The sequence below is a fragment of the Capricornis sumatraensis genome, chromosome 15 (genome assembly GCF_032405125.1).
Source record: "Capricornis sumatraensis isolate serow.1 chromosome 15, serow.2, whole genome shotgun sequence".
Classification (NCBI taxonomy): Eukaryota; Metazoa; Chordata; class Mammalia; order Artiodactyla; family Bovidae; genus Capricornis; species Capricornis sumatraensis.
Genome location: NC_091083.1, coordinates 28,933,000 through 28,945,619, shown reverse-complemented (window position 1 = coordinate 28,945,619; position 12,620 = coordinate 28,933,000). Strand labels below are relative to the sequence as shown.

The following is a 12,620-nucleotide window of genomic DNA, read 5'->3' as shown; positions in this document are numbered from 1 at the left end:
AATGGATTGAGAGAAACAGTATTTGCCATGATTGTTTTGGGAAGTGAATTGCTATTAAAATCTAACAAAAACTTCTAACAGAACAATTTATTACCTTCTAAACTCTATTTTGATGAAAAACTATTTTACTATTTTCATTGATATCCAATTAAAAATCTCATCTTTTTTCTAAAAAATCTTACAAATTCACCATATTTTTGACACTGTAAAATAATTTCAAAGATTGGAGAAGGAAGAAATTACAACCATTGCTCAAGAACTGATAATTTTTCATATTATAAACAAACCACACATTTTAATACAACTAAGATATGAAATATATTTTTATATACCATTAGAAAGAATCACAGATGTTTAGAAGTTCATTTTCACTAGCTTTCAATACAAATTTTATGAAACAGTATACCTACTGGATACAAGTACAGATAAATATTAGACCATTTAAATGTCCACTAACATAAATGGATAAATTGTGGCATTCATTCTATAGAATATTATACAGTAATTAAAATTAATGAACTCTGCCTTCTGTCTGTCATCTGCATGGTTAAAATTTTAAATTATTGAATAAAACAAAGTCATGGAAAAATATGTATAGTATGATTCCATTTACATAAAATTTAAAAAGAGGCAAAACTGCACATATAAATAAGGAAATGATAAAGAGAAAATTTAGGATAGTGGTTACTTCTAAGGGAGAGAAGCGAATGTAATCAAACAGGAGCCACAACAGGTGTCAAACACGAGGCATGTTCTACTCTGAAAGCAAAGCGGAGAGCAGCACGTGTGTTTCTGTTTTATTATTCCTCCCCGAACAGTACCCGTACTTTACACATTCTGGAGAACATGAGAGGCAAGAAAGTGGAGACCACACACGTAGACAACTGTTTTCGAAGCGGCTTGGTCTTGAATGGAACATAAATAAGAGTAGACGGTGGGGGAATGTGGATGTTGACTTGTTCTGCTCTTATACTTTTCAAGATGTGAAAAGAGAGCATCTGAATGGTATAGAAAGGCAGGTCCCGTCAGAAGGGAGAAGCTGAAGCAGCACTAGAGGAGAGAGCAGATGAAGCAAGTGACAGGAGTATTCCGACAGGAACAGAAGCCGAGGCACACCTGGAGTATCACCCAATCCGATCCAGGGGGAGCAGGTGAGGAGAAAACAGTACAGCAGATTTAGACACTTGGTGACACCAAGCCATGTCTTCACTGATGGCTTATTTCCTCTTGACTGAGGCAAGGTCATTAGCTGAGAGGGAAGGGCTAGACTTGGTATTGAGAAAAAGTGAAAGCATGAAATAAGAGAACAAACAAACTGGAGATAAAGGAATGTGCTCTCTTGAACAACTCACTGTACCTATTTCCCTTGTCGACCTAGAATGTACTTCCCCTTCCTTTTCACCTAGAAAATCTTGCCATCCTTCAGGACTCCCAGCAGCTTCTGTGTCTTCTGTGACACCTTTTCTAATTGGGCCATGGTAATCCGACAGCTCTTGACCGTATCCTTTACTTTTTACTTACTCATGAACTGTCTTGCAGTAACTCTTCTGTGTTGAACCTGATTCAATTTTACACGTTGTCTCCTTCACTATAGTCTCGTGGGCATAACTCATGTCTTTTAAAAACAAACAAAACTGTCCCTCCCACTTTCAGAAAAATAGTGCATTCTCATACACACAGGAAAATTTACATGTATTTTCTAAACATACTGGTTACTGAAACACTTATCCTTAAAAGCAAATGATAAAATAACTAAGACATACATGAGTAAGTGAACTTTGAATCCTCCATTATTTTCTGTTTCTTGGTTTTCAAATTTTGGTTTTAGAATGTACTTTTTAGAAGCTGGAGATCCAAAGTTACCATAGTTTAATTTTTTAAATTTTTAAACAAATCATTTCTGCTCATTAAACTTTTACAATTTTTTTCTTGACAACCTGCAATATGTTTCTTTATGGAGGGAGTTCTCCCAGAAAATGAAGCAGAGTATTATCACCAAAGACAAATTATGTTAGGAATGCCATCTTGTGGTTGAGAGTAGTCCATTACACTAACAGGTCCTTTCAGTGACAAATCTTTTAATTCAGAAATAAAACATCCAAGAAATTCACAAATGTAAACCATGATTATAATGCATTGTTACTACAAAGAAGGAAACACTAAATATGTGAATCAATTGCATGTGGTTTTAGCTGCCCAAAAAGACAATGTTCACTGAGAAAAGAGACAATAGACAAATTATATAGGAATGAAGTCCAAATAATACAAGAAAACTACTATAACTATAACCATACTTAAGACTATTCAAATACTCTGAATTTTGGAAAGCTTTTCTCTTGAAACAGATGTGATTTTATTTCTGTATCTACTACTAGGTAGTTCTGTTGATGTTCACATCCTAGATTTAAATCTTGTGTCTTGATTTTCAAACTACATCACCTTAACTATACACATCCCAAGGGAAGTGAAGGCTGGAACACGTATCTAATCCGGATGGTATAGGATCCACTTAATTAATTATAGTCCAAAATGGAATTTGAAGAGAGTCAAAAATGCCAGCCGTTTCTTAATAGACGAGCTTACTACTTCTAAAAAAGTTAACCATTAGGGTGTAAATTATCTTTCTAGTCAATAAACAACTAATAATGGTTACAGATATACTATGTAACAACTATGCTGAAATATTTTAAGTGTCAGATAGAGTACCAGACATTTTGGTCCATTTAAAAGTGGGGATGAGGGAAGAGAAACCAATATATCCCGCATGGGTACAGAACACAGCCCAAAGGTCCATGCATTATGCTACTTTCTGTCACTTCTAGATTAAGGATCCAAGAAGCATGTGTAGGGACAATGGACAGACCTAGAGATGAGGCTATTGAAATTCCAAAAGATAACAGATCTATATACAGACAGACATATTTGCATAAAAAACAAAATGTTACTTGTACTCAAAATCAACTTTTGTGATTTATTACTGCATGCTTTTCACCAGAATTTTTTTTCTTTTACTCAGAAAGCTTTCATATGAATTGATTTTGTGCAAGTTTTTCCACGTAATTCTTCAGGACATTCACGTCAGCTGCACATACCTGGTGCTCCATCTTCTCTTGCTGTTTTGTTCTCTCTAATAAAGCCTCATGCGGTGGAGGTAAGGCATTGTATGAACTTAGTAAGTAAACTTGACTTGATGAAGTCTGGTTGATTTCTCTGATCTTTAAAGCCTGCATGATAGCAGGTGCAAACTTGGAGTAATGAGCTGTAGAGGATACAATCACTGGGCAAGTTTTGTCTTGCATTCTGTCTGCAACTACTTTCGCAACAGCAGTATGTGGGTCCAAAATGTACCCCGAAGTGTTGTAGGTGGAGTGAATAGCTGCCAGGCACTCTCCCTCGGAGCACCAGTCAGCCACGAAATCCTGCTGAAGTTTCTCAACTAGGATCTTCTCTATCTGGAAGTGATGCTCCTCTTCTAATTGATTAAACAGTCTTCTCATTAACTGTCCATCTTTATTAGCCATCAGGTGTAAATGTCGTTCCAGGTTTGAAGATTTGAGGATATCGATTGCTGGTGAAAAGGTCTTTGCTAGTTTTCTTTCCCTTATATCATAATGTCCTGTTTTTATAAAATCAGTCAAAACATGGTTCTGATTAGAAGCACAGATAAATTTTCGAATAGGGACTCCCATGGTTTTGGCATACACTGCTGCTAAAATGTTACCAAAGTTTCCTGTGGGAATACACACATCAACTGGGCTTCCAAAAGAAATAAATCCTTGGCTAACGAGATCAAGGTATGCAGAAGCATGATAAACTACTTGGGGAAGCAATCGGCCCCAGTTTATGGAGTTAGCTGAACTTAAGACGGTTCCGTATTCCACAGCAAGAAAGCCAGTAAAATCAGAATCTTGAAAAATTCTTTTTATAGATGTCTGGCAGAAATCAAAATCTGACTTGACACCTACTGCCCATCCATTTTCATTCTGACTGCCAATTATTTGTGCTTTTTGAAAATCACTGACTCCGTCTTCAGGAAAAAATGTGGCCACGGCTATTCTCTGCTTGTCATTCTTATTAAGACGACTAAAGCCATTTAAGACTGCACTTCCAGTGTCTCCTGAGGTGGCTACAAGTATCATAAAATTGCAACTTGGTGGAATACAGTGTGCAAAAAGATGGGGCATGAGCTGTAAAGACAGATCTTTAAATGATCCTGTTGGTCCATGAAACAACTCCAGGATGAACTGGTTGCCTGACAGGTGCCTGACAGGGGCGATTTTTGAGCAGGCAAAGTTTTCCCCATAAGCAGTTTCAATCATCTCTCCCAGCCTGGCAGCAGGTATGTCAGCAGGATGTATACATTTTTCCAGAAGTATCTGTGCTCTTTCTATGTATGTTGCTCCTACCAGGCTTTTCCACTCCCCACAGTTTAACTTTGGAAACTCCTTCTCAGGAACAAAAAGTCCACCGTCAGAAGCTAACCCCTCAATCACAGCTTCACTAAAGAATTTTGTTGGAACTTTCTGTTCACAGTCTTTAGGCCGAATGTGTCTTGTGGAAATGAATGTTTCTGAATCCACATCTTGGTATCTTTTAACTGCGCTCAGCACTTTGTTGGCTACCTCCTCCGGGGAAGCCCCACTTTCACAAAAAACACGAGTATCGTACCACTTCTTATAGTACTGTCTTCTAAATTTAAGTAAGTCTTTCATAGAAGTTCCAGAATTCTGACCTACAATCCTATCTGTTTTCATTAATTTTAGACGACTGACTATATCTAGTAGAGGCACATCCAGATAAACAATTATTCCATTTTTCTTTAGATGCCACATGCTAGCATCATGCATTGGGTTGGACCCAGTAAGGGAAATCACACTTCCAGATGCAGAGAAGTTTAACACGGCTTTTCCTTCCTCTTCTAAAAATTGCTCATTACCAACATCCTGCAATTTTTCAGACACACTCATATTCCAGGTTTTTTCAAGGATATCATCATCCACATCGATGACACAACAACCCAGTTTCTGGCCTATTATTCTGCCTACTGTTGTTTTCCCAGCACCGGGAGGTCCCATCAGGATAATATTTTTGTCTCCAACAAGAGAGTAGATGGAATGCCATGATTTCCTTAATTCCGCAAGTGCAAAGGTTCTTGAAAGAAATAGCTGTGGATGTTTATCTGTTTTCACATGGATGCGAGACAAGCATTTCTGAGTTATCTGTTTCAGATGCTGACATCGCTTAAAGTGGAGCATTCTCTTTTCACTTTGCTGCCCAAGCCAACAGAAAAACTGGCTTTGGCCCTTTTCAAAACATAAAGACAAAGAAAGACATTTGGTTACTAATTTCAGTGGGCTTAACATACCAATAGGATTAAGTAGAATCATGCCCACAGTACATAAACTTAAAATTCTTCTGAATTTTATATGGCATTAAAAAAGTATCCAAACCTAAATTCTCATATATTATATATTATCTTTTTAGTAATCTTTTCAAGTCTCAAGACAGTGAGTAATCAAAACTTTAACAATTTGTAACTATGAGCAAAAGAAACTTTATTTCGAGAATGTTGTATCATAGATATTTTAAGAAAGATACTAAATCAAATTACTATTTCTTTTCCTATAATGAAAATTGTCTCATGGTTTGTAACCCAAGTAAATAAGGATTACTTGGAGTTGGGATGCTATATACTTGCAATTCAAAAAGCTGAATAGTCTCTATATTTCTCATTAGTTATATGAACATGTTGATAGACTATCATGTTACTCATAAATTTCTTAGTCAAAGAATTCACAACAAGAAACCAGAATAAAATATCTGCTTATTCAATGCTAAAGAATTTTCCAAACCATAGATCAAAGGTATGACCTTTTCTTTCTTACATGCTTTTTACATGCATACTGTTAAAAATCATGCTTACGTTTTTCACTAGCTTTAAAAAAAGTTAGTGAAAGATATAACATTATGTAAATGTTTAAGAAAAATGGATAATTGACAGCAAACTCAAAGGCTACAGATCTATAACTTTCTCTGACTCGGACCATCACTTTCATTTCTAACTATAAACATCACCACTGGAGACACAACTCAAATCCAAGACTCCAGAGTGACAGCAAAAAAACCCTCAGAAATGTTTCCATTGATAAGAGGACAAACTCATGCTGCCATCTGGAGAAGCTCTGTAATTCCCCCTACTGATCAGACCCCTGTCTTTGGAAATACACTCACCATTAAAACACCAGATGTGTGCCAGACAGGTGAGACGTTTAGTCATATGTAAAGTAGAATTTAATAACTGCTACGATATTTATTTAAAGTGATTAGAGTAACTTTACAGGCATGTAGTGAGACTTTTCATATATTCTGTGGTACAACCAATAGGCAACTATTAAAATGTTAGATGGTGTGTTTAGACATGTTCTGAAAACTTTCCGTTATTTACTACTCCGATCATCCATGCTACTCCAGCTGTGTTCTCTGATAAAACACTTAAACCATTTTCAGCTTACACTGAATTTAACTTACAAGTTAACTTAGAACTGCTGGGAGAAGGGATGCATTTCCTTATTTGGCTTTTCAGCTGGTATATGCTTAACTCCCACTGAATTGCAAACGGAAAACACACAGGAACCAATGTGAGGTGAAGAGTTTGTGGATGCTGAGGCAAACTCAGTCTTTGCAAAAAGTGGAGTCTATAAAGGAAAAAATTTGAAGTTAATCATAACTGTATACCGTATCATAAAATTCCATATATAGTCTATTGTTAAAATGTCCAATTGGAATTTTTTAAGTACAGAAAAATAAACTGACCATGGTTCCCTAAAGCTATTATTGAAAGATTAAGATACTATTTTCCAATATGTGTATCTTACGATAAGATTTTACTAAACAGTACTGAATTTCTGCCATCAAGCAATATACAAGATACTATAACAAAATGATAAATGTAAGTTTACACAATGACACTTAAAATTTTAATGATTTAACTGTACATTCAGTGATCAGATGGAAAGAAATCAGTGGACTGAAAAGTATGAAATAAGTATCTGAATTATTCTTTTAGATTGTTTATCCATCTGAATCATGATTTGGATGTAATATCGACTATAAAAAGTACAAATAAAGTATCTGCCACACATGAGTACCTCTTGGCTATTTAAATGATTTATAATAAATTCAAAGCATATAGCATGGTGATAGGCACATAAGAATATTCATTTATATAATAATATTAACCACTGTCACTCAGTGATAAAAGACTAAAAACATATAAATTGAATCAGAATATCTAGACGCAAAACTAGGCTTTTTTTTTTCCCATAGTTTGGTTTGTTTATAAACCTTCAGAGAAAATAAGGGGCTAGTGTTAGTCTGTGTTAAGTCACTCAGTTGTGTCTGGCTTTTTGCAACTCTATGGACTGTAGCCCACCAGGCTCCTCTGTCCATGGAATTCTTCAGGGAAGAATATTAGAGTGGGTAGCCGTTCCCTTCTCCAGGGGAATTTCCTGACCCAGGGATTGAACCCAGGTCTCTTGCATTGGAGGTGGATTCTTTACCATCTGAGCCACCAGGGAAGCCCTTGTTTATAAACCTTCAGAGAAAACAAGGGGCACTCATCAATGTTGCTGCTGCTAAGTCACTTTAGTCGTGTCCAGCTCTGTGTGACCCCATAGATGGCAGCCCACCAGGCTCCCCCGTCCCTGGGATTCTCCAGGCAAGAACACTGGAGTGGGTTGCCATTTCCTCCTCCAATGCATGAAAGTGAAAAGTGAAAGTGAAGTCGCTCAGTCGTGTCCAGCTCTTCGAGACCCCCTGGACCGCAGCCTACCAGGCTCCTCTGTCCATGGAATTTTCCAGGCAAGAGTACTGGAATGGGGTGCCATCACCTTGGGCACAGGTTAATCCTTTCCCTGAAGTAAACAAAGGGTCAGAGAACTGTACACTTGAACCCCATCAGCAATTTCTTTTATTAAACTACTTTTATTCTGGTCCTATTCTTTAACACTAATTATTTTGAGGACACGATATTAAGCAGCCTGCTTAACCTCCTATTCAGATAGCTTTTACTTATAATACCACAGAGTATCATCATTTTTAGTTCCCAATGCAGAAATTTCTGATATCTGTATTGGTAATAATTGTGTATTACCTGAGTAGCTGGTTTGTTTTTATAGACACTAAACTTTTTACCTGATCTTTTCCATTTTAGGTTGGTTGCTACAATGCTTAACGCCGACTCCATTAAAAGCAAAAGACTAACAAGCGTTAATGCATGTTAACTTCACCTTATCCTTTGTAACCTTACTCTTCTTTGTTTTATACGAATTCAAAGTAGAAAATTGTGACAGTTCAATTTATCAATTCAGTATCAATATTATTTCACCATAAAAATCTTCCTGACACTAGCTTATAAAGTGCTCTAACATGTAACAAATATTATCATTTTAAAGAAAATTAAAGAAGTTACATACTAAATTTTGTTTTGCAACATTCAGCCACAAACTAATTTTAGGGTTTCAACATCCACTGTAGGCCAACCAAACAGCAAGAGAACATGGAATAATGCCCATGGCATATAACTTTTATCTGGAAACTGAATTTTTACTTAAGAGGTAATAGAGTCAGTTCTCATTATTCATGGTAGTTAAGTCTATGAAGTCACCATGAATACGAATTAGTGAACACTGAACCACTGCTTCTGGGGAAACACTGTTCCTAGGTTCTTGTGAGCCTCTGGTTGCAATATTTTTGCCAACTGATCAATACATAATGTTTTATGTGTGTTTCTGCCTAAAGGCATCTTATTTAATATATACATAATGATTCATTACCGCTGAACTCAGACTTTAACACATGCCTGAAGAAAACTTATCTAACGCACACATTTTTTCTGTAAGGCACATGGTGGCCTCACTGCCTTAGGAACACAAGGAAGCACTTCAGCCCTCTGCTTGGGGGCCATTTTAAACAAAACCAGCTACCGGAAGCACAAAAATGCAAAAAATGTGGCCCTTAGTAGGAGCTGAAACAAGAAGGCAGAGCATCACCTTACTTGACCCCAACTTGAAACATGCATGTCTCATGACTGAAATTTTTCACCACTGTGCATGTGGCCATGAGTGACTGCAGAAGTGTTGTAAGCATTAGTTTGGGGTTATAAATACATTTTAGCAAGTAGAATTCACAAATAGAGAACTTGTGAAAAGTGAGGACCGACTGCAAATCATGTTCCTTTATGATTCAAAGCCATATTATAAGGTGTTTTTCATTTACTTATTTTTTAATATGTTTTTCAGTAAAGGGGGTCATGAATAGGCAATTTTTCTTCAGCCAAAGAACAGAACTATTTCAAATTACAATGAGAGTCAATCACATAAGAGTCAAGAAACAAAACCAGTACTTAAAGACCAAATCTCTTGACCTTGAAGTACTCAGGTTTTACTGAATCATTGATGTTTGCAAATAATTGGTGTAGAGCCAAGTTCTACACAGAATTATTTTAGTAAACTCTCTAATTCCTCAGGGGATGGAAGATGTATACCACTCCATTACACATTAATAATTTTTAAACAGGTTTTCTTACTGGTCGCTTATAGTGTAGTTTTTTGATCCACTAGTTCCAGTAGATACTTCCTGGACATAAAAGACCTTGTCAGAGACAAATGAAAAGGTAGTGACGTGTCAGTGTCACAATAAGAACTTTAAAAAACAGAAACAGAATGTCCACATGTCCATATTAAATACTGTGTGACCTCGAGGTATTAATTTTAACAATTTTACTATGGCAAGCTGATCAAAACTGAATATAGACTTCAAGGGAAAGAAAGTACAGAAACCACTTTTAACACATTTTTAAATTATTTTCTAAGAATGCTAACAAAGTTACATTTTTAAACCAGAAATACATATTACCTTTTACCAAGTATTGACAGTGATATTTTCCTATGCTTATCCTAGATGATTACTAATCGAAATTATAAGTGCATCAATTTTTACTTCCAAAATAGTCCAGAAAATTCCAATTCCATTATAAAATTACCTAGTTTTCAATACTTCTGGTAAACTTTCAAAATCTATTTAGTGAAAATGATTTAGCATTTGTCACCCATTTAAAATATTTGCTTTCACTATAAGAACTGGCTACAGTTCAATGAACTTTCGAAAATATTTGTGCAATGATTATACTTGTCATCCTGTCATCCTGTTTTAATACAATTTCTATTTAAATTTCTAAGAATGACTAAACCTAGTCCACTATTTTATGAAGAAAGATATTCTAAGGTTTTAAATTATTCTTAAAAATTGCTGCATTTTTACAGCAATGTTGTTTTCCCATAAGTAATAAGAAAAAATGCAAATATAGTAGGATATAAACTAACCAGCACAAGGTTAGAAGGTTTGCTTTTAATATGTAAAAATCCTCTAAACAAGCCCTCCAGTTACTTAGCTGACTGAAACAGCACAGTGGAGGGCCCACACTTCAGCACCACGTGGTAATCACAGGGCAAATCAAAGCATTTTTCAAATTCACCACTCTTCTTTGCCTTTATCTTAGAATCAAAGCCAACTAAGCCTTTTCTGTTGTTAGTTTTTTGCTATTAAATATTCTCTTAAAGGTCTTGAATATCTAATTCAAATGATTAAGTACTCTTTGTAATTCTATAACTTAGAAAAATATTGTGAAGACTATGTCTTTAGAAAGGGTTTATTTTCCTCCCAGTTGTCCTATTTCTACTCCCACCTCTGACCATTTTACTCATCTAAGTAGACTGAAAAAATCCTTAGTAAAAAAAAAAACAAACAACTAATTTGTATGCACAACCATTCATATAAGGTGTCTATGCAAACTATAACCCCCAGGCCAAATGTAGCTCACCCTTGTTTTTGTAAATTACCTTTCACAGGGAAAAAAACTTTGTTCATTCATTTCTTTTTTCCCCATTTCTTAAGTATTGTCTTTGGTTGTTTTGCAGCTATAATGGTAGTTTCAAAAGAATACATCTGGCCTGCCAAGCCCTAAAATATTTATTATCTAGCCGTTTACAGAAAAGGTTCACTACCTCTGATGGCACACCAACACTAATTCTCTGTGGACATACTGAACATAGCATTTCCTTGAACAGAACTGCCATTTTGAGTGAATTATAAAAATCAGGAACGTATTCTTTGTAAACATGCTTTCAGAAGCCAAGAATTACAGACCAATACCTAAAGGGGAAAAAAGTTCCTTTCCAAATGATTTAACGACTTCCCTAAGACTGTATACTAAATACACTACAGTGAGACTTTAAATTCTGTTCAGTATTTTTTAAACCATAATAAATATACTGACATCAGTGAAATTACTGTATTCAGTAACAACAGAAAGTCAAGACTAGCTGAGGCCAGTGGGTACTTACTACCTAGAGAAATCATACTTTGCCCTTATTGACTCTTTCAGGAACTGATAAAGAGTCCTTAAGTGTTCCTTCTAATTAGAAATGTTATAAACTTTGGCCAACGACTGTCCATTTGGCTAACTATTATCATTTCAAGTCCTCGGTTCAAATCTTAGCACATATAGAGAACAGAATTATTCTCTACACAAGCTAAGCAAAAATTACCAAAACCATGAAATACTCAAAGTGGAAAGGAAAAGGGCAAAGTGGCATATACATACAAATATTTTGGAAACAGAAAATCTGATGTGAAGAACAGAACCATCAACCCCAAGGCGCCATTCATCTGAAATAAAAATGTTTGTTAAACGCCTGGGATTAAAAAAATAGAAACCTGACCGACTGGATAAGAAAGCACTAAGTTTATTCTTATCTACTGAAATTCACCAAGAGCCCAAGATGAGAAACACCTACACATTCGGCAAACTTTGTTGTAAGTAAGAACTGGATTTATTTAGTGAGAAACAAAACTCCACAGACAGAGCACGGACCATCTCAGAAGGCAGAGCCAATAAACTTTTAAGTCAACCAAGCTACCATGCTGCTTTGTCCCCACCACCGGGCACCCTGGCAGTGACAGGCCTAAACCTGGCCTCTTATCGTCAAGCATCCTTATTCCCTTTGGGCAGACTGGCTTCTGTAAGGTTGGTCAGAACCATATTGCCAAAATGTCTTTCAGAGCCTCTGGATGGCAAAGGCTGCTAAATGAGAGTCTTACAGCAGTCAATATGGGAATCAATGGGTTCACGGAAGACCACACGGATCAAACGGAATAAAACCGCTCCCAAGACTATTTTCAAAAAGGGACGCCAGGAAAAAAAAAAAAGGGAGGAGCACAAAATTCAAAGGCCCGTTTAAAAGGGTTCTCCTGGTTTAGGCTGCTTGCTTAGAAAACAAAGTCAACCCCTAAGAGGAGGGGCCCGATAAAGAGGTAAACGGGGAGAAGCAGCGAGGCGCGAGAGTAAGGGAGACAGGTCGCCGAGGGGAGCGGTCCTGAGAGCTCGCACCGGTGGCCGCACGGCTGAGCGCGGGACGCAAGCGGCCGGGAAGGCGGGAGCGGACAGATTGCTGGGATCACCGCCCAGCAGCGCACAGGGGAAGACACGGACCGGAAAAGGGCATGCGATGGGAACGGACTGATTCTACAGTTTCCCTTTCTCCTCAAATAACTCACCAAGG

General features: G+C 36.7%; 1 protein-coding gene across 1 annotated transcript; it reads right to left on the bottom strand.

The window, feature by feature from the left end:
* Positions 1 to 3,023: 3,023 nt before the first annotated feature.
* Positions 3,024 to 5,255, bottom strand: THNSL1 (threonine synthase like 1). The gene has a single exon (XM_068987855.1). The coding sequence runs from the start codon at positions 5,253 to 5,255 to the stop codon at positions 3,024 to 3,026; it is 2,232 nt and encodes a 743-aa protein (XP_068843956.1).
* Between the last annotated feature and the right edge of the window lie 7,365 nt (positions 5,256 to 12,620).